This window comes from Aureobasidium pullulans (genome assembly GCF_000721785.1).
Source record: "Aureobasidium pullulans EXF-150 unplaced genomic scaffold scaffold_4, whole genome shotgun sequence".
Classification (NCBI taxonomy): Eukaryota; Fungi; Ascomycota; class Dothideomycetes; order Dothideales; family Saccotheciaceae; genus Aureobasidium; species Aureobasidium pullulans.
In genome coordinates, this window is record NW_021941024.1 from 394,467 (window position 1) to 420,330 (window position 25,864).

The following is a 25,864-nucleotide window of genomic DNA, read 5'->3' on the forward strand; positions in this document are numbered from 1 at the left end:
TGTTGGATGGAATTGGTGATGATGGGGAGAGTGATTATGGGGCGGTGCAATTGTGATATGGGATGGGAATTTGATCGTGCGTGAGCATGCAATCTCGTCCAACGTGTGTTGCGCACGTCGTTGCTGTCATTCCTCCAAGCTTGGTCGTCTTCCTTTCCTTGCTCTGCTGCAATCTAAACGTGGCCCCTATTCTGCTGTGCAGTTGTTTGAGATATTGCGTTTGCCCGATTCGTGCGAAGCACCAGGCTGGAGCTTGATTGGCATGGGATCCGAATGTAGATGCTCTTCTCATCGCCGTCGCGCCGGGCTCTTTCGAGAGTAGCTGATGCAGAAGGCTCGTTGGTGTTGCTCGAAGGACTATGAGTGTTCATGACCGACGTCCGGAGGTGGTGCTGGCTTGTCATCGTAAAGCTGTGTCTCCTATGACATTTGCACGTTGGCAGCTGCGGCTGTGAGGGCCCATGATTAGCAATGCTCTTGATCGAGCTGCATGGTAGGGAATGACTTACCAGACTGGCGCTTGATCTGTTCGCGGGCCCAGCGGGCAGTGTCCTGAGTACGCTGAGAGTACTCCTTGTTGGCGCGGACCTCGCGGGCCATGCTAGTAACCCACTGCTGGCTAAAGAGTGGGCTGTACTCGCCGTTAGGGAATGTCTCAGACAGGTCACCAATGACACCCATGCTGGTGCGAAGCAGAGCCTCGGAGCGGTGCGGGTCCTGGAAGATGATCTGCAAAAGGCTGAAGACAGACTCAACGTAAGGAGCCAACAATTGGCCTGTAGAGTTGTTAGCATTGTTGGATCAGTGGTAGACGAACTGTTTGCACTTACTTTTGCCAGCACTTCTCATGGCCATGAATGCACCGGACCAAGCATCCATAATGCCTTCGCGGAGAGTGACGACGTACTCGAGCATCTCGAACGAAGAGTCGGGTACAGAGATGGAGGCGGCCTGCTGCAAGACCTGGGCGACGACCGAGAGGTATGTCTCGAAGGCACCGCCGATTGCCTGGGCGATGTCACCAAAGCATTGGAGGATGGCGGGCTTGAATTGGTTGCCGAGCGTCGAGCTCTGTCAAAATTCGTCAGAAAAGTATTGAAACTCCGGATGATTCGCTAGACTTACGCGAAGGTCGTTAAGAAGGTTGTTCATCAGCGCATCGCAGTACGGCTGGATCTTCTCATTCAAGGCACGCGAGATGTCACTGACAAGACCAATGGCCATGGCACAGATGGCGGGCTCCTCCTGGTTGGCAAGGGCGGTGTACAGGAAGGGAGAGAAGGCCTCCATGTACTTGGCGAAGTCCTCCTCGACGGCGCCGGCGAGGGCACCAATAGCAGCGAAGATGGTGTCGGGAACGGAAGACTTGGGGCCTACGGTGTTGAGGAGCTGGAGCATGAGCTGCATGATGCGGTCGGCTTGAGGCTTAATCTCAGTCTCGAGACGCTGAATAATGGCAATAACAACGCTGGCCAAACTGGTCTGCATCTCCTCAAGCATGAGCTTGTCGTCGACACTGACAACCTGCTGGCTCATAGGGATGGTGCTCTCCAGACGCTCGAGGATGACGTTGGTAAGGTGTCCAACAATAGGGAGGGAGTCGTTGGCCGAGTTGGTGACAAAGGCGTTGAGGACCTCGTAAGCAGCAGTACGGAGCTGGTGGTCAGCATCGGTTCTGTAAGACACGTCAGTTAGATTATCCACTAGCATAATCGCAGTATATGCATACCTCTCGGTAACCTGCAGCAAGTGCTTGACGCTGTTCTCGAAGTGAGCCGACAGGGCATTTTCCTGGCATCCGGGCTCTCCGGCGAAGCGGTCGGCAAGGTTCATCAAAGCCCAGCAGCACGATGAAGCCATCTTGGGGTGGCTGGACAAACCATTGAAGAGCGAGCTGATCAAGGGCTGGAGGTGTGTAGCAGGGTCGATCGAGTCGGAGCATGTCTCGCAGATGCGACCCAGGGCGTAGGCAACAGAGTCTCTGACCTGGATAACCGAGTCTTCCATCATGCCGATCATGACAGGAAGAGCCTGCTTGATCAGAGGGTCGAGGACCTTCTCATCAGGGCCCTCCATGATGGCACCGAAAGCAGAGACGGCGGCATCTCTGTAGTGCCAGTCCTCGGAGCGGAGGTGCTTCTCGACGAACGAGAGGACCGCGGGAACAATGACACCACCAACAGTCTGGGCCCAGAGCTGCAAACATTGGTAAGCAGCGCGGGAGATGTTGTACTCATCATCAGCGGCATCCTCGTCCTGCTTGGCGAGCAGCTCAAGGAGAACGGGCACAACTTCAGGGGTAGCGATGCGGGCAAAGTTGAAATACTCGCGCATCTCTGTTGAGCCCTCGGCGGTGGCCTGTGTATTTGTTAGTTTCGCTCACAAGTAGACATTGTAGGCACACGTACCTGAGAGTTGTCGTCCTCGATGGAGATTTCCTCCTCGCAGACAGTGCACCAGAACTCGACAGCGAGCTTGGCGACATCCTCTTCGTCGTTCTTCATACCCTGGATGGTCAGGCCGAAGAGAGCCTTCTCCATATAGAAGCGCATCTTGTCGTAGTAGAGACCCATGATTCTGTTCAAGCAGCCGTATGCGCCCTGCTGGATGCGGTTGTCGTCGGCCTGAGTGGCCTCACAGATGACCTGCATAATGTAGTTGCGCTCGCCTTCGTTGTCGAAGTTGGTGCGGACGAACTCGAGCGAGTCACCAAGAGCAGTGATGGCGGCATTTCTGACGTCGGGGTTGGCCTCTTCCTTTCTTGCGCCCTGGACAACAGCGGTGAGGATGGCGTTGGAGTGCTGGGAGAGACTATCTCTAAGATCCTGGTCCTCAGCTTCGCAGATGAAACCGATGGTGGTGAGCGATGCCTGCTTCTGGTGGTCGGCGCCCTCGCCAACGTTCTGCACCAGAGTGGGCATGAGCTCGGGCCATTGCTCGCGGGGAATCTCGATAGCGGCGATTGAGGCGATGAATTGAGCTGCTGACTGTCCAGATCTGGCATCATTTGACTTGAGTGTTTGAAGGGCGAGAGCCTTGATTGATTGCTTGGTGGCCGGGTCGACCTGGCTGAGCCATCGGTCTTGTACTTGGCGCAGGCGGGTGTATTCACGGGCGGAGAAGGAGTTTTTCAAAGCAAGACCTGCGGCCATGCGCACTTGGGGTTGTGCTTGCTCGTTGGCGAGTTCTTGTGACAGATGTGTAAGGTATCCAGACTGTTGTTCGAACGTCAGCACGTGCCCGTAGCGCTGTGAAAAGACTGTCAAATACGTACGAAGTTGGCCTCTGCGGCCTGGTTGAGCTGCTCTTCGGCAGCAGTTCTGACTTGGGTGTCTGTTGATTGTCAGCATCTTATTGATAGCTTGTCGACGGCGGTCGGCGGCGTGGAGGAATGGACGTACCAGGCGACAGAGTCGCCGAAAGCAACGCTGAGGCATCCATGATTTGCGCAATTCGTGACGACTAGGAAGTGTGTAAGGGAAAGAATTAAACAGGCTGACCTGGCCTGACTACAAGAGCGTCCGGATAGAAGAGGAAGGAGTGTGTAGTTTGAAGGTCGTGGAGGAGGAAACGATGTTTAAGGGGAGCTGCTTTTCCTGGTTGACGGTCGGAATGAAAATCGCCGGCAGGTGCAAGTGGGACCCTTGGGACGACGAACAGCCCGCTTCAAAGTGTCTTCACTCTATTCTGCCACAACCCATCCACCATTGTTGCATTCCAATCACTCTTTGTATTCCCTGTTTTATTTCACAACACTCTGTCTACCAACATCAAGCCAACTCTAGCTTTCAATGTCCAAATACTCACTTCTTTCCACATCTGTTTGCTGCTCGTCCACACTACCTCGCACCTTTCGTAGAATGGGAAGGAACGCTGTCGTCACCGAGAAAGCCAAGAGAAAAATAAAGGAAACCTTTGCGACAACTTGACCTCTTTCCACAGAACATTTCAAGGATCTTGATATGATCATAGACAAATACACTATTCTACGACGACATGTCGCTCTCAAACCCTCCAACTTTCACCATCCAGGGTCTCTATACACTGCTGTTCCTGAGAAGTTTCACCCAACTGCTGTCGTCGTTGTGGGACCCCTCATGGAAGGGCTTGCAGTAAACAAACGCACGGGGCAGAGTAAACAGTCCGCCCTCAGGGCCACCACCATCATTAGCAATGAAATGCCATCACTCGGCCTTTTAGTACTCTGTTTTCGCTCTGCTAGCATGCTTTCTAGAATGCCACTATGCGACAATTTTTCGTTTCTGCTGGTGGGGCTGCGAGTAAGTTGGGCGATAGTCCCGTGTTCGTCTCAGCCACTTTCTGTCGACCGGGCAATGGTTATGTCAAGAGGCACAGTGTAGTGCACTGTTTCGGACATCTTATACATGCTGCTATGCTGCTGTCCTACCCCTTTTCATAAGCAATGTAGGTGCAGGAGCGTGGGAAAGCTACTAAAGTCGACCTCTCAGTTTGGCACGCCTTGCAAAACAGCCATCAAAAGGCACGACGTTTTTGGTTTTGATGTAGTTGTTCAAAGAGATCAAGGGAAGCGCTGCTCTCACGGACATGTACCTGAGTACGAAAATATCCTGCCTTTTCGAAGCGACATGAGAAGCCCTATCGCAAGCTTATCCTAACTGATGAGCTCAGTATCTAGAGGTTCACGTGGTTGCTCGTTGCTTCATTGCTATCTGCGAATGTGGTGATGGTTATAGTTATAGTACAGTTGACCGCTCCAGCTAACTAATGTAAGAATGACGGGCATGTCATCAAATCTGTCTTTCCATGTGACCTTTATCAAAGATCACAACCCTAACAATATAACATTTCCGGATCTACGGCCAAATTTCCCCAAGCGGCTTTTAAACCAGCGTTCCTTCTAAGCTTCGTCTGTCTCTTGCTTGATGTCCTGTTTCTCCCCCTCTTTCTTCAAGTTCTCCTTCACTGCGGCAGCGTAGTTCTCTGGCTCGGTATGCTCGTGCTCGGAGCCTGAATCAGCGGCGTCCGTGTGGTCGTCGTTGTTATCGGCGCCAGCAGTAGCCTGCTTGTTCTTGTTCTTCTTGTTCTTTCTCTTCTTTTGCTTCTTGGTTGGTGAGCCGGCTGCGCTAGCAGAGTCAGGGGCGCTGTCAGTGGTCTCCAGCTTCACACGCTCCTTCAGCTCATCAATGCTGTCGGCTGCCTCATCCTTGATTTGCTGCGGATCCTTCTTGGTGGGAGTCATCTTGCGCTCGAAGCTCTGGACGCGGTCACTAACGGGTCGGTTGGAGCGAGGAAGTTTGCCTTCCTTAAGGGCTTGGAGATCCTTCTTCAATTCGGCTTCGAAATCCTTGGCGGCACTACCGAGCTTCTTCTCAAGCTTCTTCTCGGTCGTCTTGAAGTCCTCTGGGAGATGGCCTAGCTTCTTCTCGAGTCTCTTCTCAGCGGCTGCAAAGTCTTCCGGGAGGTGGCTAAGCTTCTTCTCGACAGCCTTGCCAGCATGCTCAATTTCGCGGTTGGTTCCCTGTGCGGCTTCCTTGGTAGCGCGGCTAGCGGAGTGGCGCTTGCTTCTCGACTTGCTTGAGCCACTGCGGAAAACGTAGGCGCGGATGAAGAAACGAACGAAGAGGACAGTCAGGGGGAAGAGATAAAGAATGTTGAGCCAAACAGCAAAGCTTTGTCCAGTGGTGTCAAGGCAGTTGATGGTGGTGTAGTCGGTTCTGTAACGGGTCTCTTCGTGATACTTTTGGATTGCCTCCTTTGCCTGCTCCATGATGATGTTTCCCTGCTTGTCGCGAACATTCTCGGCAACACCCTCGTCACCAGCAGCGCGAAGAAGAATACGGCGAAGGATGGCACCATAGGTCTCGGCAGGAACAGCCGAAACAACACTCGAGGCGGTCGCAGAAGCCTTTGCAGCGGCAGAAGAGATGGGGTGGAAGATGCTGTATGCAGTGGCAATAGGAATGTCGTACTTGACAAAGAGGTGGATGGCGGCGTAGGATGCGCCAAAGAGGAATTGAGCGATCTGCATGGTTGTCAAGGTACGCTTGAGAGCGTTGGGCACACGGATGTTGATGGCAGAGAGGGTGAAATAAGTGTACTACACGATGGTCAGCTTTAGGTTCTCCTTTCTGAGTGGCCTACTCTTACCATCAGAGTGTGGATGAAAGAGTTGATAAAGACAAACATCCAGATAGGGGGGGACATGTAGCGGATACCAGCCCACATGCACAACATAGCGCCTGCGTGGTGGTAGGTCTGCAGAGTTGCGCTTCTCTTGCCCTTTGCGACGATAATGCCAGTGTCGATGACCTCGTAGAACTTGGACAGGTAGAAGAACCAGCCCCAGAATGCAAGACCCTCGTTCCATAGACGACCGACATCGGTGGAATCAGGGACACCCTCTGGCATCAACTTGATGATTTCGTTCTTGGTTTGCCAGAGGCTGGAGGTAGCATTGTAGTAGACAGCGTCGCCTAGGCCGCGAGGGCCGTTGATCTTGCAGAGAGAGTCGGCAACACCGGCCACACCAGCGCTGTTATCAAGTCCAGGCCAGGTCGCGTTGATAGCGCGACACATGGCGTAGAAGGTGACACCGGAATAGACAGCCAGGAAGACATTGTGCAGGACAACAAAGATCTTGAAACCGCGAGTTGTGCTGATCCACCATGGCTTATTGCCCTGGCGCCTATTGTAGGCGTTGATGGCGAGAACTGTAATGACATATGTAGTTGCGATGGTGATAGGCACCTTGACGTCGAGGGCGCGGTTGAAGACGTCGAAATCGATGGGAAAGGGCGACTTCCAAGTGGCCTCGTCGGACGGAGGAGGGAGAGCGGCTGGAAGGTTGTCCGGAGGGAACTTGAACAGCGATCGGTCAGGGACCGTGAAGTGTATCGAGGGTCCTGACATGTTTGAGGTGTGCACGCGCGTGCAGGAGGTCAATGATGGAGAGTGATGGAGAGAGAGGCGGTAGTAATGTCGGCAATTATGCACACAGCATGGCCTGTAGTCTGTCGAACTTGAGCTTGGAGTCGAGTGAGGTCAGAGAGGTTTGGTGGAGGGAGCGCGTCGCGTAGAAATCAAGAAGGTCTCAGTTGGTGGCTACGCAACTTTTCGACCACAACGTCACTCTGATCGCCCAGCCACCTTCCCAATTCGACACGCGTTGACAGCTCAAGCTTCTGCGCCTTTCGAAAACCTCGCACGAGCGCCATCTCAATCCAGTAATTTTTGCGATTGAGCTTGCCGATATCACATTCCTCGCCTATACATCTGTCCATAATATGGTATGCCAGCAAGTTCGCTGCTAAACTACACGTTGTCTGTCGTGGCTGGACCCTGTCTATCAAGATGTCAAACGAAGCTTCTCTCGCTACTACTTTTGAGCCTCCCTGACATGTCGAATCCTCGTGCATTTTGACAACTGGAACCCCACCAACTTTTAGTGACATGTTCCTGAGACTGACCCGCTTTGGGGCTTGATATCAATTCCGTTCATACAGTTTCCGTCGTGCCTCGGCTCGTTTAGAAGGTCTGCTTGGAAGCTTGGCTCTTCTCACAACCGCTGCCGTGTTTCTGTACTGCTTGCTTGGCCGGTTCTCATCCTTTTCGAGTTGTGCAACTGCCAGCAAAAAGTTCAAAACTTAGCTTTTCCGCTCTCGTCCGTGTCGGTTTAGAGCAGGAGATACGTGCGATGGCTAGGTAGAAGACAGCCAAGGTTGTCCGGGTTCTGTAGGTTTCGACCAGAAAACAGGCAGATCCAACCACGGAGATGATACATCATACAAGAGAAGCCTTGAAGGGCTTGAGAATCTACCGGGGGGTCTGATAGTTGGGCAGAGTCTTGTAGTCTCAGCAAAAAAAAAACTGGGAAACGCTGGTAGGTCCCTGGTGGCAGAGGTCGTGGCAGGCGTAGGTCTGTCTCCTAGAAGTCTGGAAGTGACATGCATCAAGGCTCGTTTGATCTCCCACACGTCGCAATGTTTTTCAGTCATCATGATCTAAGGCATAGCTCATAGACGAGTGACCTGGATTGGAAGGAGCAATCCTGCCTCCTTGCCATATTAGAGTTTACCATACTTGCAACTGATAGTATTCCAGTATAGCTGAGTTTCACCATTGAGCTATGATATAAGAGTTGGTCACTACATGATCCTGGAAACTCTCTGTATCTTCATAAATACATCCATAACACGCGTGTATGTATGCTCTCTCAATTCGTCGTGCACGTATGAGGGGAATATGTCTTGTTAGGTATCGTTCATGTGTTCATAATACATTAAGTTCTGTTATACCTCATCTCATTACTTAGAAGTCCTGCTTAGGAGCTTGGCCCGTCTCATCGCCAGTACCGTACTTCTTTACGGGTTCCTTGGCGGCATGCTTGTCCTTCTCGAAATATTTCACCTCATCGCTTGACATGAGCTTGACGACGTTGTCTGCCTGGAATTTCTTGAACTGGAAGCCGAATCCGTTGTGAGAATAATCCTTGTCGTTGGCCTGATCCTTGTGGTACTTGACTTGGATGAAGTCCGAATCTACTGTGTCGGGATCAAGGGACAGAGAGACGATAGCGTTGATGGTAGCGGTCTTGGGAATGAGCTTGAATGTCCATGACTGCTTGGGTTAGCATAGTCCTCGGTGTAAAGAAACTCTTGTTACATACCTGCTCGTTCTTGAACTGGATCAAGTCTCTGTCGTTCTTGATGATCTCGTAACGTTCATTCTTGCTCTCCTTGAAGAACTTGGGCAGAGCGAACCATTGGCCTGCCATCTTGTATCTGTCGTTGGCGTAAACGAACTGGTCGTCGTAGACGCAGTCGGCTGTGTAACGCTCAACGCGTCTGATCGTAGGCTGACAGCTGTAGAGCGCGAGAATATCGTCCACAAGAGCCTGGCGCTCGGGGCTGAGTGGGAGCGACTTCGAAGGGTCGGGAGTGTAGTCCTCAGTGGTTGAGGTTTGGCGAACCTCGAACTGCTCTCCGGGCTTGCTGGACATGGCTGCGGTTTGTCTGTGAATTGCGGATGTGGGACGGATAAAAGAAGTCTTAGGAAGACTGGTAAATGTTCTGCGTGAAAGTGGCTGGAGATGTGTAAGAAGCATTGGAAGAGAAATGGTTCAAAGTAAATAGAGAAATAGTCTTTGTACTTGAGCCTCAAGCCATCGACTTTCTACAAATGTTCGTCATGAGAGTCGTGACGTCGAAACAACACTCGCATGAGCGATTTGACCCAATCTGCTTTGAGATCATAGTCGATGATGCTAACATAGTTCTAATTGTGGTTAGCATAGGATCTGAGGCTCAGTCATCGGCGAACCAAGAGGCTGAAAAAGGCGGAGACGTGGAGGAACCGTTCGATGATGCTGGGGTGATGCAATCAAAAGGGTCTCGGCTAGAGTTGCTCTTATCAAGACATGCTGCAGATGCAACTCCAAGTCAGCATTTCAGCACCTCAGCTCGTCCTACAGATGGCATCTTAACAGATCTAGAGATTGATTATTGGTTTCTGTTTAAAGTCGAGAACTACGAACTGAGAGGCCAGTACTGTGAGACAAACGACAGGCCGTCTTGCACCCACTTCTCATCCAGCGGAACACCACCGTCGAAACCATGCTCTCCTGGTTCCATGGATACATGCATAGGTGTCTGGGGCAGTAGCTTCTTGACCTTGTTGACAAAGTTCATAGTGCAATCTGGATTGACGATTGTGTCTCCGCTGCCGTGCACGAACCAAATAGGTGGCAGACTCTCGGCCTTCTCAATAAGTCTCATAGGCATGACTTTGTCAGATCGTCCGAGGGCTCCAGCAAGTTTACCGGCGTGTGCATACGCGACGCAAAGAGGCCAAAGTTCTTCTACACGGCTCTCTGTACGGACCGCAATCTTCTCGACGTCCACGTATCTGGTCAGATAGTCTTGGATCACTGCCTCAGGCTTCCCAGGCTCAGCTGGTGGTGCTCCCATGATGCTCCTCTGGTGGTTGGGCTGAGTGAACCAAGGGACTTCATAGTCCAGAGGTCCATACTGACAGACTACAGCCTTGATCTTGGCGTTGGGACAGGTCAAAGCAGACAACACTGAGAGGAAACCACCTATCTCGTGATTAGTGATTGACAGCTGAGCACGAAACGAATACTGACCAGCACTCTCGCCCCCCACCGCGATGTTTTCTAAGTCAACTTCAGTCGCTCCGGAAGTGACTCTTGAGACCTCGGCGGACAAGTTGGCGTGTACCCAACTCCAGAAGTCGACGATATCGTCGGCCATGTCTTCGCTTGAGCTTTCCGGAAGCAAGCGATGATCAGGACTGACGATTACAGCCCCCACGGATTCTGCCCATTGCATGAACCTACAGATCGAATTAGCAGATGACCCGGGATTTTTGTCAGGGCCAATCCGTGCGCACCATAATGCGAACCACGGCTCGAACAGCCTATTGCCGGTCATAAAGCCTCCACCATGCATGTGCACAAGGACTGGTGCTTTCGTTCCTGGCTTCAACGACTTTGGAACGAGTATGGCAGTCTTGATGGCTACACCATCTACATTCTTGTAGACAAAATCATCATGGACGTTGAATGAAGAGAACTTCGACACGGGTGCAGACATCGTGATTTCTGGTATGTAGGTAGTCAATGGTGCGAACAGCAGGAGGGAGTTGACCCCGTGGGCACATTGAAGTTTATATCAAACAGGTGATCTGCCATTATAAGCCGAGGATCAACAACATAGTACCGAGAAAGAGGAGAGCCAAAGGTTATTGCGTGCGCTTCCGAGAAATCGGAAGACGTGGCATAGAGCAGGGTGCTACTCTCAACCATCATGAACCGACCATGGCAGCAGATTCTGGCAACCCACCATGTCTTGATCCATATCAGATAGAGTAATATAGCTCTTCCAGAAGTTCAGAAGTCACTCGGCTGGATCCGATACTGATGACTCCAGTAGTCGATGAGGTATTCGTAAACATAGAGTCGCACAGTGCTTCGACGATGTTGTGAAGTCAGAAATGTATAGAGCTCTGAGACTTTCAAAGGTCGAGAAGGGACAAGTTGTGAAGTTGCTCAGTGCAATGGACTAATGTCTTAATATAGTCTTGTACTCTATGTTTAAGTGATTCATGATTAATTCCAGTGATGCGAAGGCGTAAGAAGAAGGGTTTGTGCAGTACGCCGATAGACATGCGCACAGACCTCTCAGAAACGGTAGTGATATTTGCAAATTCTGATTTTCCGTCCATCAAGCCTCGATAGTATAACGGTTAGTACAAAGGTCTCATATCGTTCATCGAAATGACCAAGCATGGCTTGGGTAATCCTTAGATGGGAGTTCGATTCTCCCTCGAGGCATTCTTTTTTGCGTTCTACCATCTCATGCCCACGCACTGCTTTCTTTTTGATTCGTCCCGGTGCCATCACGATCGTACTGATTTCTTCATTGTTTCCGTACAAACTTCTCGGTAATTTAGAGTTGTTCATCGATTTGCGAAAAGTCCTCAATGATCTGCCGGAGATGAGCTCCAATTCTTGACTGCCCAGAACAGCAACATTACAAAACATCTTCTAGGCCGACATCTGTCAAGCGACCACTTCCATCTAGACAGCCCTAGGAGATATTGAAAACATCTCGTGTTCATCTGTCATGCAGAAGTTCCCGATGCAAGCAGCAGGAGACAGGGTGGTCGCCGGCAAAACAAGCGCCGCCCGGGCTTGAAATCAAACCGCAATCTCAATCTCGCCTCCACAGTCCTCTCCGACACTCCCGTCGTTCACGTCGTCGCACGATTCAAACGCAACTTTGGCGATGGCAAGCGATGAGACGGAGACGGGTTCCACTCCAGACTATCCCTTCTCAATCTATGAAACTTGATTTGACGTGCTTGAACCACAGGACCGAGCTGGCTAACACAGGGCAAGCTTTCTAAGGTTGTTTCGTGTATACAAGCCCTAGATGAGAAGTGATCTCGGATCTCGCATCCTCAGGCCTCACCCCTTCCCTGTTGACTATCAAGTATTAGACTAAATGGTAGGTCTTTTAAGTGCTCGTCCTCCTCCTCTTTTCTTCTGAGACATCCCTCTACAGCTTCTTTCGCAAGAATAGTCATTCATTTTATCGTAGCAAGTCTACACCACACTCGTTCTACACTCTCTTCTACTAGGTCTGCGACCATCATATTACAAATTTGCATCCTTTTCGACTCCTAGAAAAACACATCACAACATGTCTTCCATCAAGTCTCTCGCCCTCTTGGCCCTGGCCACCGGTTTCGCAAGCGTCGCCAGCGCAGCTGAGACTGGCAAGACCACCCGCTACTGGGACTGCTGCAAGGGTTCCTGCTCGTGGCCTGGTAAGGCCGATGTCAGCGCCCCTGTCACCACCTGCGACAAGAACGACAGCCCCTTGACCGACGCCAACACCGCTTCTGCCTGTGATGGTGGTTCTGCATACATGTGCTCTGACCAGTCTCCCTGGGCTGTCTCTGACGATCTCGCCTACGGTTTCGCTGCCGTAAACATTGCTGGTGGTTCCGAGGACAGCTGGTGCTGCTCTTGCTACAAGTGAGTCTCTCCTACATGTAATAGCGAGAAGACTGTTATACTAACCTGAATGTCCAGGCTTACCTTCACCACCACCTCCATCGCCGGCAAGTCCATGATCGTCCAAGCCACTAACACCGGTGGTGATCTCGGTAGCAACCAGTTCGATCTCGCCATTCCCGGTGGCGGTGTTGGTATCTTCAACGCTTGCACCGACGAGTACAACGCTCCCTCTTCCGGCTGGGGCGCCCAGTACGGTGGTATCAGCAGCAACACCTGCAGCACCTTCCCCAAGGCTCTGCAGTCTGGCTGCAACTTCCGCTTCGGCGACTGGTTCGAGGGTGCTGATAACCCTGAGGTCGAGTTTGAGCGTGTTGCTTGCCCTGCTGCCATCACCGCCAAGTCTGGCTGCAAGAGAACCGATGATGGAGCTCAGAGCGCCGTTGCTGCTCCCGCCTCGTCTGCTGTCGCTTCATCTTCTGTTGCTCAGGCTAAGGTTGCCGTTGCTTCCTCTTCGGCTGTCGCCTCTTCATCTTCTGAGACTGCTCCCTCAGCCTACTCTACCTCCGAGGCCGCCCCTGTTGCTTCATCCAGCTCTGAGGCCGCTCCCGTCGCTTCCTCCACCTCTTCTGAAGAGGCTGTTGCTGCTGAGACCTCATCTGTCGCTGCTGTCTCGTCCGCCTACACTGCTCCTGCTGTCGAGTCATCTGCTGCTGCTTCATCTGCTTACAGTGCCCCTGCCGCTTACTCATCTGCCGCATCTTCCGCTTATGTCGCATCATCCAGCTCTGTTGCTGCTGCTTCATCGGTCGCTGCTCCTTCATCTACCGCTTCCAGCGATGATGCCAACTGCAACGTCCAGTACGTTTACGAGTACGATCTTTAATCACTTCAACATTCTAAACTGTTGATGTTTGATTCGCTTCTCGGTCGGTGACTCTTGTATGACCAGCCAGCGGTTGTAACTTTGATTTATAGAAGGCTGTGTTATCTTTTTCTAGATGGATGTAGATTTTTCTTCTTTTAGCCGCCTTGCTCGTCACAGTCCGGTGGCGAGGCAGGCGTGATGAACATACAAAACTTTTCGATTCTTCTTTTCATATAACTACTACGGTCCTACTTCCCAGAGTGCTAAACGTTGTGACTCTGCAGCTTGTAGAAATACAAAGTGCTTTTGTTGACCCGAGCGGTGTCCAGTGAGAGCGTCTCGGAAGTCTTTGCCCCTTTTCTGAGCCTTTCCACGGTTTCTCCTGTCGCTCCAAAACCTACAAGTCGAAGAGTTTCTGCAACATCGTTAAACTCTCAGGAGGCTTCAGGGGTAAACTTCAACTATAGAAATGCACGAAGGTATTGAGTACTCGAAGAAGGTCCAGAGAGAGAGCGAAAATTTGGGCTCTCGATGGACCCTCACTGAATTCTCGATATTGTTGTGCCTTTTGATAGCCCTTAAAGCCGAAGCTACTGGACAGCCGGAGCTCGGGTTGACATGCGGTGTATCTGGAAACCTATTGGACTCCAAGTATTAGCTGTCTCCTGTGGTATGTCTTATGAGATAGCCTGTCACAGTTCTTGGGAGATGTGTCAATTCAAAGTTTCAGGTATGTACGGATGAACCTTGGTGGCGTGGTGGTTGAGTATATCAGGTCTTCGTCCGTCCCAGGGACGTCCATCCTCGATCTTCGCAACTCTCTTACCACTGTTGAATGTGGCCCGTTTTCTCGCAAACAGCCCTACTCGAATTTGGGAGAAGATCAGAGAACTGTTCTCTGTGGCAAAACGCAGAGCAAAACCTGTGGAAAACGACAAGAAGATCCACATGGCTAGCTCAGCTGTAACGTAGAAAGGATTCTGGTCGTTGTAAGAGAGATCAAGTACATATGAATGAAAAATTCTAAGTGGACAAAATAACAAGAACACCGCCTTCTCACATAGCCCATCAGGCTCATGGTATGTTCAAAAGCCCTGCATGTTCTCTCCGAAGAAGAATTGATCCGAGACCCTGAAAAGTTTGCTCAATGGGAACACGTTCCAACATGCTCCTGCTTGGGAGACACCCGAGAGTAGTTCAGACTTTGCCTGTACGCTCTTCCACGTATCTACCCATGTGCTCTGGAAATCCTGCTGAGCTTTACAGAGTGACTGATCTTCTTGAGGCACACTGTGCTGGTATGGAAGTATGTACTGAGCCCTGTCGATCCACAAGGCGTTGTCAAGACCCCCCATCGCTTGTGCGGCGATACAGATGAAGACATTGCTGAGATCTCCGGTCTCTCCGTTGCGAGATTGAGAAGATTGGATAGTTCAGTAGATGCGCCTGCGGGTCTGACAACTTTCCACTGGGCTTCACAAGGTAATCCGGATCGCGGTCGGGGCACTCCTGACGAAGCACTGCCGTAGTCTGCTCAAATCGACGCTGTAGCAATTCGTCGTCTGCGGTGGACTGCTCTTGTTGGTCGAGTAAATCAAGCACGTCCTGGCGATCATTGACGTCGATGTGCTGCAGAAAATCTGCGATAGTCAGGACACGCTGATTGGGACTCAGCTGAATCTTCGCGTATCTTCCAGAGTCCGCATCGACGTCGCAGTCAATGCTGTTTTGAGAAGCTTTTCGAGCTCGGAGTCCGGGATAAAATTTTGTTGCTGAACTTCAAAGAACTTCGTCGTAACTCTCTATCTCTTGGCAGCTTCTCCTTTTTCGTTTTCGTCTTTGTCGTCATTCCGGACAAGGGAATCTTCTTCGCCATCGACGTTCCAGCCAGAGTCTCTGGGCGGCTGGACTTCTTCGTCGAACTTCCTGACAGCATGAACTGCGAGTCGTGACTCTGAAGTCGATGTGAGGTGTAACTCTGGAGTCGATGCGAGACGTTGCTCTGAAGTCGATGCGGAATGACGCTCAAGGAACTGGCGAGAGAGTTCGTCCTCTTGTTGATGTTCCGCTGCTTGAGCACGACGCTGGTTGTCTTCTTCTTCTGCTTGAAGTTGCAGAGCCAGAGCATAGTCTCCGTCTGCATCGTTAATTCTGGTAGGGTTTCTGGGCGGCTGATCTTCGTCGTCGTCTTCATCGAGGTTCCAGGCAGGGTGTCTGGTCAGCCTTCTCGGCTTCGATACAGAAGTCGAGCCCGACTAGAGCTCAGACTTTGCCGAAGGTTGACGCTGAGACTGGAAGGTCTCGCTGTCTGATTCTTCCACAACGATGGCCGTCTGTCAGGGTAATGTCAGAGTCTAGGGCATGTCGGAGTGGAAGGGAGGTACTAACGTCGAATACACTTCCAGGACGGTCTCACTGGCTGGAGCCTGGTTGCCGCTGGCTTGAAGTCACTGGTTATAGGCCTCATCGAGGTGGAGAAGAGTGGTGTATAGAATCAACCAGGTGAGAAGAGAATGGAGTAGGTGAGGAGTGTGATGAGGGGACAAGAGCAGTGAGCGTGAGAAATTCAGACAGGCGTCAGTAAGTTGCAGGTGCAAGCAGGTGCAAGCAAGTGTAAACATGAGAAAGCTGCAAGTGCAGGCACGAAGAAGCTGCAAATGCAGGCAGTTGTCCAGTTCTCGCTTCCCTTCTTTGCCGTGACGCCACAAATTAACATGAGCATAAATGTGAACAGTCAACTTTCAAGGAAGGAGCGATTGAAGTTCGATCTCGTAGTGAAGCAACAGAAGTATGGAAGGCCGTGACCAGCCACAACTTGCTTTCAGAGTTTCGAGAATCCAATTATGTGAGGAAAGTCACCCGTAATGTGATCTGAATCAGCTAGGATTATCGTTCCCACGGTTCTGAGCTTGCAAGTACTGTATGTGAGGCCCTCAAAAGATAGTGTACGAGTCTCGAGCTCGGAGCCTCTCCAACCAACCTGCAGGGTTTCGAAAATGCAAGTGTGTGAGGCCTTTGACCGATAGCGTGCGACGAGTCTTGAGCTCGGAGTATCTCCAATTAACCTACAGGGTTTTGTGAATGCAAGTATGCAAGGCCCTCGAAAATAACTGTACAATTTCCGATAGTCGGACCATCTCTAATCAACTTTCAGGGTTTGACAAATGTAAGTGTGTAAGTCTACGGCGTAACAGGTGCGAGTCTCAATGATTCGAACCACCTATACTTGACCTGCAGGGTTCTAAGAATGCAAATATGTCAGTCCACGCCGTAATAGGTGTGGGATTCGAGAATTGAACCGTTCAAGCTTAACTCTCCAGAGTTCTGAGAATGCAAGTATGTAAGCCAGCGATATAGTGAGTGCGAATTTTGCTTGAAGCTGACCTCTTTAGAGCTATGAGAATGCAAGCACGCAAATCCACGAAATAAAACGCGGGCGCTGATGACCATTTGACCGAAATTTTGACGTGCAGGGGTTTGAAAATGCGAGCATGAATAGTGTCGCAGGAAACGGATGGCTGATTGCCAATCTAAACGGCTAACATCTAAGGTCTGGCGTGCAAGGTTTCATTCATGAACGTAACTGTGTAGATAGAAGACCGAATGATGGTCCGTGTGGATGTATTCGAGCATGTAGACGATGCGCAGGGTCTGGAAAACGTGAGCATGAGGATTGTCAAGGGAATGGATGGCTGCGGGTAGCTGCTCGCATTATGAAATCGGGCGTACGTGGGTTGGCGAACGTAGCTGTGTACTCATAAATGAAGAATTGGAAGATGCTCTGTGCGGAGAGAGCAAGGCTGCAAATAATTCTGGTATAAGTCTGTAGTCACTTTTAATCTTTGGTTTCTGTACATCTAGTCTTTACTTTTTCACCGTCTGCTTTTGACAAAACCGACAAGGTTCTCAATGACACCTTCGAATGCCTCTTTATCACCCACAGCACTTTCTTTTCTCTTAACCCAGTACTCGAGCACTGTACTTGCATCCTTGATCAAATCTTCGAGCCTTTGCACGTGTGCCTTCAACTCGTCATCAGAATAAGCTTCAATTGCTGTATCAGTCGTCTTCGCAAGCATGACTGCCTCATTGGCGTTGAACTCCGGTGGTGGAGCAGGTCCTTTTCTTCCTCCTGTAGTGCTGCCACCGTTCTGTTTCGCTTTCTCGTCTTCTTTCTTTTGTTCCGGAAGGTGGATGTTGGGAAGAACAAGTTTCTTTTGTTTACTGGCTGGCAGAATCTCATCCAGATCGACGGGTACACCGAGTGAGACTAGGAAGAGGCGGCGAATACGACTGCGAATCCAGTTGGGTGGTTGCAAGGGAGGAGGTGCAACAAGCTGAGACCAGAGCGATGCACTGCGATCGGTGAGGATAGGATCGGTAGGAAGATTAGCTGTACTGTCTGTAGATGCGGTCTCTTTATCGTAGAGTTCGGGGAAGAGCTCGAGCATGTACGGCGACATTGCGTCGAGTATATCGTCCGAGGTCTGTAGATCGGCAAAGTTGAGGTTGGGCTGCACGAGTGGAAACATGAGTCTATGCTTTCTGCGAATGTGTATTGAGCAGAGCTACTTACAAGGTGTGCTAGGGGTTGCTGTACAGGCTGAGGAGGGGCCGCGACAACAGGAGTCGCATCTGCTTGCTGAAACCCGTCATCAAAATCGCCGAAATCATCGTCATCATCCCCTTCGGCCTGGTTTGCACCACCTTCTTCAAAGTCGTCAAAGTCGTCGCCAAAGCCGTCTTCGTCATTGTCGGGTTGGTCTGTGTTTTTTGTTTGTTGTTCAGAGAAGTCGTCAAAGTCGTCTTCGTTTTCCTCTACTGGTTGTTCGATGGTAATGTCGGTCTTGGGTTGCAGGGGGAGTTCTAAGGGGGAGGTCTCTTGTGATTCCTGCGAAATCTGGGACTCAGAGGTGATCAGGACGGACGGTTCTTGGTGGTCGAGTTGTGGGCTTGGGGATCGAGATCTGTCATTGGGAGTTGGTGATGCTTTCTTCGTCAAACATGAAGGCTTGGTTTGGGGAGGAGGTCGTGTGAACTCGCAGGATCATGTACTTACGTTCAAGAGGAGCGCTGTGAGAGGCAGGGGCCTGCTTGACTTCGTCGGGCTGAGCATCGGCGCTTCTCATGTCGTAGGCGTCTGTGCCGGGCACATCACCGTGGCTAGGGGCGCTGGGGTCGACCTTTTCAACGACGAGATGAGGGACAGGGGTACCACCGGGAGTGACTGGTCTATCGGACTCGCTCACATGCGAGGTACTGCGGCTTCTGGTACCATCGGGCACGATTTCGATCTCGTCAGGGACGGCATCTTGGGATCTGATGTTGTAGGCTTCGGTTCCGGGGACTTCGCCATGTCTGGGTTCGTCGTCGACCTTCTCAACACGAGTCACAGGAATGGACAAGGCACGGTTGCGACCGGTGATAGCGGGAGGGTAGGACGGAGTGCCCTCTGAGGCATCAGAGAAGTGGTCATCAGACTCCTCGGGTTCTACGGATGGGTTAGTTGCTGAAAAATGACTCAAGAACATGGCCAAATTACCAGTAATCTGTGGTACACCAGGCAGCTCATGTGCACCGGGGTCCTTCAGATTCTCGATGGGCTCCGACGGGGGTTGGAGAGCCATGATGTGTAGATTGTGGAGTGTGGAGAGAGACTTGAAGTTGATGATTGGCGATAGAGAGGGCAAAGAGTTGATGTTGTTTTCTCGAGTCACAGTAACGAAGAGCAAAACCAAGAGTTAGAAAGACACGGATCCGAAGCAGTAGATATCTTCTCGAACGCGTCTACTTGCAGCGTCAAATGCGCAGCAGCTATCAAGTGACGTGGAGAAGGCGGGTCCGAGGCTGAGCAGCTTCAACGACAAGCACCGCCTGTTTGCCTTGTTTGCAAAGAGAAGAAACAACATCTGTTTGTCTTGTTTGCAGAAAGAGGAAAGAACGACTGTTTGGCTTGGCAGGCAGCGCAACTTTCAGTCCGAGCGTGTTGCTTTGGATGCTCGTCAAAGAGAGCTTCACGTCGATTGCGCGCATGCTTAATTCACAAAAGTCTTGCCTTTACCATTGATCATCTTCCATATATCCAGTCGCCTTACGAACAACATCCCACATCGATCTTCCAATCGCGCGTAACACCGACTGTCAAATCTCCCTTTCACGAAACGCGCCCTCGACGGGTCAACCACCCCGACTAAATTCACGTCGCCATGTCCGGCTTCTCTTTCGGTCAGCCCAAGGATACATCTGGAGCAAGCACGCCCTCCATCTTCGGTTCTGCTGCTCCCAAACCAGACGCCAACTCTGGTGCTGGTCTCTTTGGAGGCGCCAACAAGGCTCCGGCATCTGGAGGCTTTAGCTTTGGTGGTGGTGCTGCTGCTTCCACTGGTGCTCAAACAGGAGGCCTCTTTGGCGCTGCTTCTCCCTCTACACAAACACCCACTACTGCTAGCTTCAGTTTTGGCCAGAAAGCTCCCGAGAAGTCAGGTAGCAATCCTACCACCCCAGGTGTCGCTCCTACTGGCAACCCCTTCGGCGGCGCTGCTGCTCCCTCGGCTGCTGGAAACCTCTTTGGCAACAACTCAACCACTCCTGCTGCTACAAATGCCAACAAGCCTTCGTTGTTCTCCACCACACCCGCTGGTCCTCCCCCTACACAATCAACTGGTCTCTTTGGTGGTGCCGCAAAACCTGCCACCGGCTTGTTTGGCCAGAAGCCTGAAGAAAAGACCGCAGATGCCCCCAAGTCGGCTCCAGCATTTGGCGCTGCTCTAGGCGGTGGTACTGGTGGTGGTGTGTTTGGACAAAAGGCTGCTGATGCTCCTGCGTCTAACAACGCATTTGGTTCATTCGGAAAGAAGGCGGATGAGGCTTCTTCTTCCGCCGCTCCTTCAGTGTTCGGTCAAAAACCCGCAGAAGGTGCAGCCCCCGCAAGTAAGCTCTCGTTCAATCTTGGTGGTGCTACCTCCTCAACTCTCCAGTCTGCGCCTGCTGGCCAGTCTGCTTTCTCATTGGGCGGCAACTCTTCGAAACCTAGCTTCTCCCTAGGCGGCAACACATCTCAGCCTCCTGCTTCTACTCAACCTGCCTCAGCTACAACATCTGCACCTTCAGGCGGTCTTTTTGGCGGTATGGGCGGTGCCTCATCGACACCTGCTGCTCCTGCCTCCACACCAGCATCTGGTTTGTTCGCACCTAAGACAGACGATGCCGCAAGTAAGCCCGCTGCACCCGCTGGAGCTATGTTTGGCGGTTTGGGTGGTCAGAACAAGGATGCCGCCGAAAAGCCTGCTTCTTCACCAGGACTCTTTGGTGCACCTGCTCAGAACAAGGACGAGGCTGCTAAGCCTGCTGCTCCTGCTGGTGGTCTGTTTGGCGGTCTTGGTGGTGCTAAAAAGGATGAGCCTGCAAAGCCTGCAACTCCCGCTGGTGGTCTCTTTGGTGGCCTTGGTGGTGCTAAGAAGGATGACGCTGCGGCATCCTCTTCCACAGCCGCTCCTACTTCCACAACCGCTACATCGGGCTCGACACCTTCGTTCTCGCTAGGCGGAAAGCCTGCCGAGTCTAGTACACCCGCCTCGACTGGAGGTTCCGCTTTCAACCTCAAGCCCGCTACTGCCACAGCTGCGCCATCCGCATCCGGTGATGGCAGCGGTGTCGGCAATGGTGGTGGCAACAACAACAATACTACTGGCCCTCAGGGTTCATCAACTTCCGGACCTACACCTCCAGCTACATCTCGCCTTAACTCCAAGTCCCTCGATGAGATCATCACCCTCTGGACCACCTCTCTTTCCTCGCACCAAAAGCAATTCTCGACACTAGCCACCAAGATCGGCTCCTGGGATCGCATGTTGGTTGAGAACAGTGACAAGATCAGCAAGTTGTACAGCCGCACTTTCCAAGCAGAACGCGACACTGCAGAGGTTGAGCGTCAACTTGCCTCTGTTGAAGGCCAACAAGAAGAGCTCAGCCACTGGCTAGACCACTATGAGCGTGTGTTGGACGACATGGCCGCTAAGGCCGGTGGTGTTGACAGCGGTGTTGATGCTGAGCGTGAGAGAACGTACGTATCGTCTGGTCTTTGTTCAGAAGATCAAAAAGCTAACCCTGCAAATAGTTACCGCACTGCTGAACGCTGCTCTACTCGTCTTACCACGATGTCCCACGACCTGACGTCAATGATCGAAGAGATTAATCTTGCTTCTACCAACCTTTCCAAATCCTCGAAGACCGCCGAGTCGGATCCTCTTTCCCAGATCGTCCGCGTTCTCAACGCACATCTCGGCCAGCTGCAACAGATCGATGTTGGCGCCGAGCAACTCAGACAAAAGGTGGAAACAGCACAAAAGGAGGTTCGAGGTTTCGGAACCTTTGGAGGAACTTCGGAGAACGGAGTTGAGGGTTTCATGAGAAGCTTGAGAAGATGATTGTAGCAAGTACAGGTTGAATGCATGTCTCCTTGATTCGTGATGGGAACGGCATGGAGAAGATACGGTTTACGCACGGCGTTAAAGATAGGATATCCAGTCACTGGGGAGTGTGAGATAACAAAGACCTGTTTCTCACTTGAAGCAGATTAAGAGGCCAATGAAAATTATGTACCATCTCACGCGCGTCGCTCTAGGCATATACGAGGAGAGGAGGTCTAAGGAAACTTCCTTCGCAAAAAGGTGGCCAGAACAAAACATGCATTTTGCCGCGCAAGACACGCCCAGAGACTGGCAAGATCTAACAGGTGTTCACCAAAACCTGCCACTCCATCACCCTTTCGGTCTCCAGACTCGGAAATCCTCTGCTCAGAGCGCGGCTAGTACCTAACAGCATAGGTATCACGCAATTTGAGCATTCAAGCATTTTTTCCCTTTTGAATCTCAACAGCAGCATGTTCTATACTCTCTAGCGCCTGAACTTTGTGTCAGGGTTCGCGAACCGTAGTAGATTGATGACATCTCGTGGAGTGGCTTCTTTTCGAACTGTTGCAACGCTGCAAGGTGAAGAAGTGAGACAGCACGTCTATAGAGAGCCATGAGAAAGCAGGCAGGCAGAAGAACAGGTCCATGATTAGCCGGACTTATCAGTCTCTCCGCCTTCGCTGTAGTAGCAATAACTCTACCTGACGCACATCACGTATCGACATGGCACTTGAACATCTCGAGAGCCCAGAGTCTGTGCAGCAAGCAATAAACGGGCTAAGAAAGATTGCTATCAATCTTCGCAGACGGCACGATAAAGTGATAGGGAGTATAAGACTTTATTGCTGACTAAACATAGTAAAAAGAATGACAAAGAGGTATATAGCAGAAAATTGTACACAAAAAAAAGACTTCCCAGGTCAAATTACTAAACAACATTACTCCTTCTCAAAAATACGATTCGTGGGTGGTCCTACCACTTTGGGATCAGAGGAGATCTGTGGTCTATGTGGTCAGCGGCCCTGCTGTATGTCAAAAATGATGAAAGTCTGAAACTTACTCGCTTTCCCTATTCCTACTCATCGTTCTTCCCCTTCCTGTTTCTTCCATCTCCACTGGTTCACTGGCGCCTAATTCTTGGATCGGCGGCGTCATAGGCATATAGCTATGTCTTTGCTGCCCGTATTCCCAATGTTTGGGCTGATCTACAGGCACGAACCCAGGATCTCCGCCGTAAGATGGTGGGCGTTGGGATGAAGGACCCCCTACTGTGCTGGGAGGTTGTGTGCTGTTTACCCAACTCTCTACCGCACCTGAGTGTTGCGAGTGCGAGGATTGTGAGTTGAGACTGTGTTTCAGCGTGCGATGGCGTCCTACGAACCAGAAAAGTGCGCATGCCAGTGCTAGCACCACTACACCTGCTACCACTATACCAGCGATAGCGCCGCCGGAAAGAGTGACACCGTGGTGGACTGCTGCAGCTGAGGTTTGCACTGTTGATGATGTGGAAGACGGTGTTGATGATGTGGTAGGTGAGGAGACGGATTCTTCTGGTGGAGGGTCGCCTGGTTGGAGCATCACTGTTGCTTTTTGGATGGAGTCGAGTTGGTCTTGGAGGCTTTGGGTGCCGTTTTGGTTTATGCTGCCGATCATGTTGTTTTTGAGGCAGGAGTCTAGACGGGAACAGTAAAAGAAGATGGGTTTTGTGTCGTTGACCGTCAGGTTCCATGTTGGTGGCTATTATAGTGTCAGTGATGGGTTCATGTATGGGAAACATATGAGGTGGTGACCTACATTATCGCTAAGCACATCGCTGCCATTGTACCAACCACTGAAGAAGGTAGAGCGATCTCGGTGGTAAGTGTCTCGCGGTATACATGGTTGTTCGAAGTTTGCCTGCACCACAGTATGGCCCTGGGCAACGAATTGAAAGACGATTAGATCTCCAGCTTTGGCGGTCAGGTTGTTCGGATGGAACTCATGCGAGTTATAGCCCACCAGTACAACCTGTGTTGATGCCGCCGCGGTGCTGGAACTGGAACTGGTGGCCGTGGTCAAGGCGACGATTCTGCTAGCTGACAATGTCTGCGCCATCACACCATATATAAATGCCAGAGAGGCTACGACCAGATAGAAGACACACCGCATCGCGCGCGGTTATTCGAGTGCTTCGCACTATTGTTTCAAGTTTCGTATGAGAGAAGGATGGAATAAGGAAGCAAGCAAGAGGAATAGATGCAAGCGGGTACAGACAGCAAGGAAAAAAGACAAGACCATGGCTTCGGGGCATGGGTGGAACAGAGAGAAGTAGCATGACCTTCCACCAACTACGTACCTGTGCCATTTCGCCTACGCAGTCAATATACGGAGTACCTGGCCAACAGCATTCGGCCTCCAGTCATAAGCAAGGTAACTTTCTACAAAGAGGGGCTGATGAGAGCTTCGATGAGCTCTTCGCCTTGCTCGATTTAGCATTTACGTGATCCTTGTAAGGCTTCAAGGCCTTCACCGAGCTACCGCGAGGACCTCGACCTTTCGTCTTGCAGGTTCGGCCGATCCAAGCCTCTCTAAACGCCGTTGCTTCTTAATTACAGTACACCCTTCAGCTGAAAGTGTTGCTGCAGGTTGGCGATAGACGAATCCTAGAGGAAGTAGAGTGTACGGGCACCCCACTTTTTGGCGGCCTGAACTGAGGCCAAAGACTTGTGGCTGTGTCCAGAATCAAACCATACTACTATGTGTAGCGCAAGTCCTGGGAACAGTGTATGACATTTGTCGTCATGTAGAACTAAGTAGTTGGCTAAAAATAAGTGGAAGCAACACAATGGAGTGTGAAGCCGGCTTCGGCCAAAATTGATGGTCCTCGAGTAGACGACTTTTGGCAGCGAAGGTCCGGTGGCTGGCAACCCTCCACCAAGGCGTGAACATCGCCGTCTTCCTCGATTCATCCTCAAGTGACCACCGGCTTGCGATATTGAGACTACGGAGCGGAGCGCATGTAGATATTGGCTGTGGCAAATTCTACGCGAGCATGCTCTCGATTGTGGCTTGTTGGTTGCATGTGAACCGCGTCGATTGTCGAGGCCTTCCAACATGACCTCCGACCCATTTCTCTCGTCAAGCTCAACATGGAATCCTTTCCAGATATTCATTTCTCGCTGCTGGAGAGGTCAATGGCCGGCCTGAACAAGCTCACTACAATTATCCGGCATCAATCATTGTACTGTACACCGGTCTGTTGCATGCTGACGCGAGCTAAGACCTTAGAGCTTACAGTACATGCAACAAGGCACAATCAGCCCCACGCGATAAGCACATGGGATGTAATCCAATTTACGTCCTGTCAATGTGCCTCAGGCATGTTTGCTATGCTTGACTGCAATATTACGACGAGTTGCGATAATGTGCAAGTTGGTGTTGCTCAAGAATGGCGAGTAGTGTTGATCCCTAGGGTCCCTTCCTACACCAGCGTCGCTTCGCTGTTCTTAGGGGTCCAAGTGAAGGATTACGATCTCATGCGCGGGGAGCCTGTGGCTTGCAGCACTGTGCTGTACAGTAGTTCGAGACTCGACCCATGCCTGGGGAGCGAGATAGGCAACATTGCACAGGATCTGTCAAATCGACAGCCAACACTTGCCCAACCTGGAGCGCGGGCCGGACATCTCACGTCCATCCCACCGCCTGTGCAGCCGCAGTTCGACACCGTGCCTTGTAGGGCTGATCACTGTATCCAACATGCAAACCCCAGAATGAGTTTGCGTAGCCTCAATCCGGACATGGCAACGTGGGATTTCTGCATAAGCACCTTAACGCTCGACATGGCAAGGTGAAAGGCGGTGCTCAAAGGCTTCAGGATCCATAATCCTATCAGGGCAGTCCGTCTGGGATAATGGTCCGAGACATCATGTTTGGATGCCTATGGTGCGAGGGTATGTGTAAGTTGAGGTAAGCGCTAAGTGGCAGCCACTGTTGTAGCTATGTGGTGAATAGCTCTTGAGCTTCGTCAAAACTAGCTTGTGTACTCGAAGGTAAGCTATTCAGTCTTTCCTTTTCGCATCTCCCTCT

The 25,864-nt window shown here is 51.3% G+C and overlaps 10 protein-coding genes across 10 annotated transcripts; 3 read left to right on the plus strand and 7 right to left on the minus strand.

Annotated features, from left to right (window-relative positions):
• Window positions 1–420: 420 nt before the first annotated feature.
• Window positions 421–3,441, minus strand: M438DRAFT_268703 (ARM repeat-containing protein; the record flags this gene model as incomplete). The annotated part of the gene is made up of 8 exons (XM_029900277.1): window positions 421–449; window positions 510–776; window positions 831–1,071; window positions 1,126–1,675; window positions 1,730–2,358; window positions 2,409–3,215; window positions 3,275–3,333; window positions 3,402–3,441. 8 exons carry the CDS (start codon window positions 3,439–3,441, stop codon window positions 421–423), a joined length of 2,622 nt encoding a protein of 873 aa, XP_029763117.1.
• A 1,128-nt stretch (window positions 3,442–4,569) lies between these two features.
• Window positions 4,570–7,055, minus strand: M438DRAFT_343353 (uncharacterized protein). Its single transcript, XM_029904965.1, has 2 exons — window positions 6,130–7,055; window positions 4,570–6,079 (listed from the first exon to the last, which is right to left on the minus strand). Exons 1-2 carry the CDS (start codon window positions 6,889–6,891, stop codon window positions 4,880–4,882), a joined length of 1,962 nt encoding a protein of 653 aa, XP_029763118.1. The 5' UTR covers window positions 6,892–7,055; the 3' UTR covers window positions 4,570–4,879.
• Window positions 7,056–8,239: 1,184 nt separating this feature from the next.
• Window positions 8,240–8,980, minus strand: M438DRAFT_395219 (uncharacterized protein; the record flags this gene model as incomplete). The annotated part of the gene is made up of 2 exons (XM_029909200.1): window positions 8,240–8,598; window positions 8,648–8,980. The coding sequence occupies 2 exons, from the start codon at window positions 8,978–8,980 to the stop codon at window positions 8,290–8,292; spliced, it is 642 nt and encodes a 213-aa protein (XP_029763119.1). The 3' UTR covers window positions 8,240–8,289.
• A 472-nt stretch (window positions 8,981–9,452) lies between these two features.
• On the minus strand, window positions 9,453–10,690 carry M438DRAFT_291698 (alpha/beta-hydrolase). The gene is made up of 3 exons (XM_029901756.1): window positions 10,390–10,690; window positions 10,124–10,332; window positions 9,453–10,075 (listed from the first exon to the last, which is right to left on the minus strand). Exons 1-3 carry the CDS (start codon window positions 10,590–10,592, stop codon window positions 9,507–9,509), a joined length of 981 nt encoding a protein of 326 aa, XP_029763120.1. The 5' UTR covers window positions 10,593–10,690; the 3' UTR covers window positions 9,453–9,506.
• Window positions 10,691–12,064: 1,374 nt separating this feature from the next.
• On the plus strand, window positions 12,065–13,592 carry M438DRAFT_403535 (uncharacterized protein). The gene is made up of 2 exons (XM_029909661.1): window positions 12,065–12,541; window positions 12,599–13,592. The coding sequence occupies exons 1-2, from the start codon at window positions 12,204–12,206 to the stop codon at window positions 13,404–13,406; spliced, it is 1,146 nt and encodes a 381-aa protein (XP_029763121.1). The 5' UTR covers window positions 12,065–12,203; the 3' UTR covers window positions 13,407–13,592.
• Window positions 13,593–14,924: 1,332 nt separating this feature from the next.
• On the minus strand, window positions 14,925–15,708 carry M438DRAFT_159267 (uncharacterized protein). The gene has a single exon (XM_029899034.1). It carries the CDS (start codon window positions 15,580–15,582, stop codon window positions 15,106–15,108), a length of 477 nt encoding a protein of 158 aa, XP_029763122.1. The 5' UTR covers window positions 15,583–15,708; the 3' UTR covers window positions 14,925–15,105.
• A 1,451-nt stretch (window positions 15,709–17,159) lies between these two features.
• On the minus strand, window positions 17,160–19,212 carry M438DRAFT_395222 (uncharacterized protein). The gene is made up of 4 exons (XM_029909201.1): window positions 18,931–19,212; window positions 18,448–18,879; window positions 17,965–18,377; window positions 17,160–17,902 (listed from the first exon to the last, which is right to left on the minus strand). Exons 1-4 carry the CDS (start codon window positions 19,013–19,015, stop codon window positions 17,261–17,263), a joined length of 1,572 nt encoding a protein of 523 aa, XP_029763123.1. The 5' UTR covers window positions 19,016–19,212; the 3' UTR covers window positions 17,160–17,260.
• A 2,348-nt stretch (window positions 19,213–21,560) lies between these two features.
• Window positions 21,561–21,980, plus strand: M438DRAFT_343360 (uncharacterized protein). Its single transcript, XM_029904966.1, has one exon. It carries the CDS (start codon window positions 21,566–21,568, stop codon window positions 21,812–21,814), a length of 249 nt encoding a protein of 82 aa, XP_029763124.1. The 5' UTR covers window positions 21,561–21,565; the 3' UTR covers window positions 21,815–21,980.
• Window positions 21,981–22,772: 792 nt separating this feature from the next.
• M438DRAFT_353007 (uncharacterized protein) lies at window positions 22,773–24,143 on the minus strand (the record flags this gene model as incomplete). The annotated part of the gene is made up of 4 exons (XM_029906833.1): window positions 22,773–22,797; window positions 22,860–23,536; window positions 23,594–23,884; window positions 24,135–24,143. The coding sequence occupies 4 exons, from the start codon at window positions 24,141–24,143 to the stop codon at window positions 22,773–22,775; spliced, it is 1,002 nt and encodes a 333-aa protein (XP_029763125.1).
• Window positions 24,144–24,757: 614 nt separating this feature from the next.
• M438DRAFT_159333 (uncharacterized protein) lies at window positions 24,758–25,828 on the plus strand. The gene has a single exon (XM_029899035.1). It carries the CDS (start codon window positions 24,928–24,930, stop codon window positions 25,627–25,629), a length of 702 nt encoding a protein of 233 aa, XP_029763126.1. The 5' UTR covers window positions 24,758–24,927; the 3' UTR covers window positions 25,630–25,828.
• The last annotated feature ends 36 nt before the right edge of the window (window positions 25,829–25,864 follow it).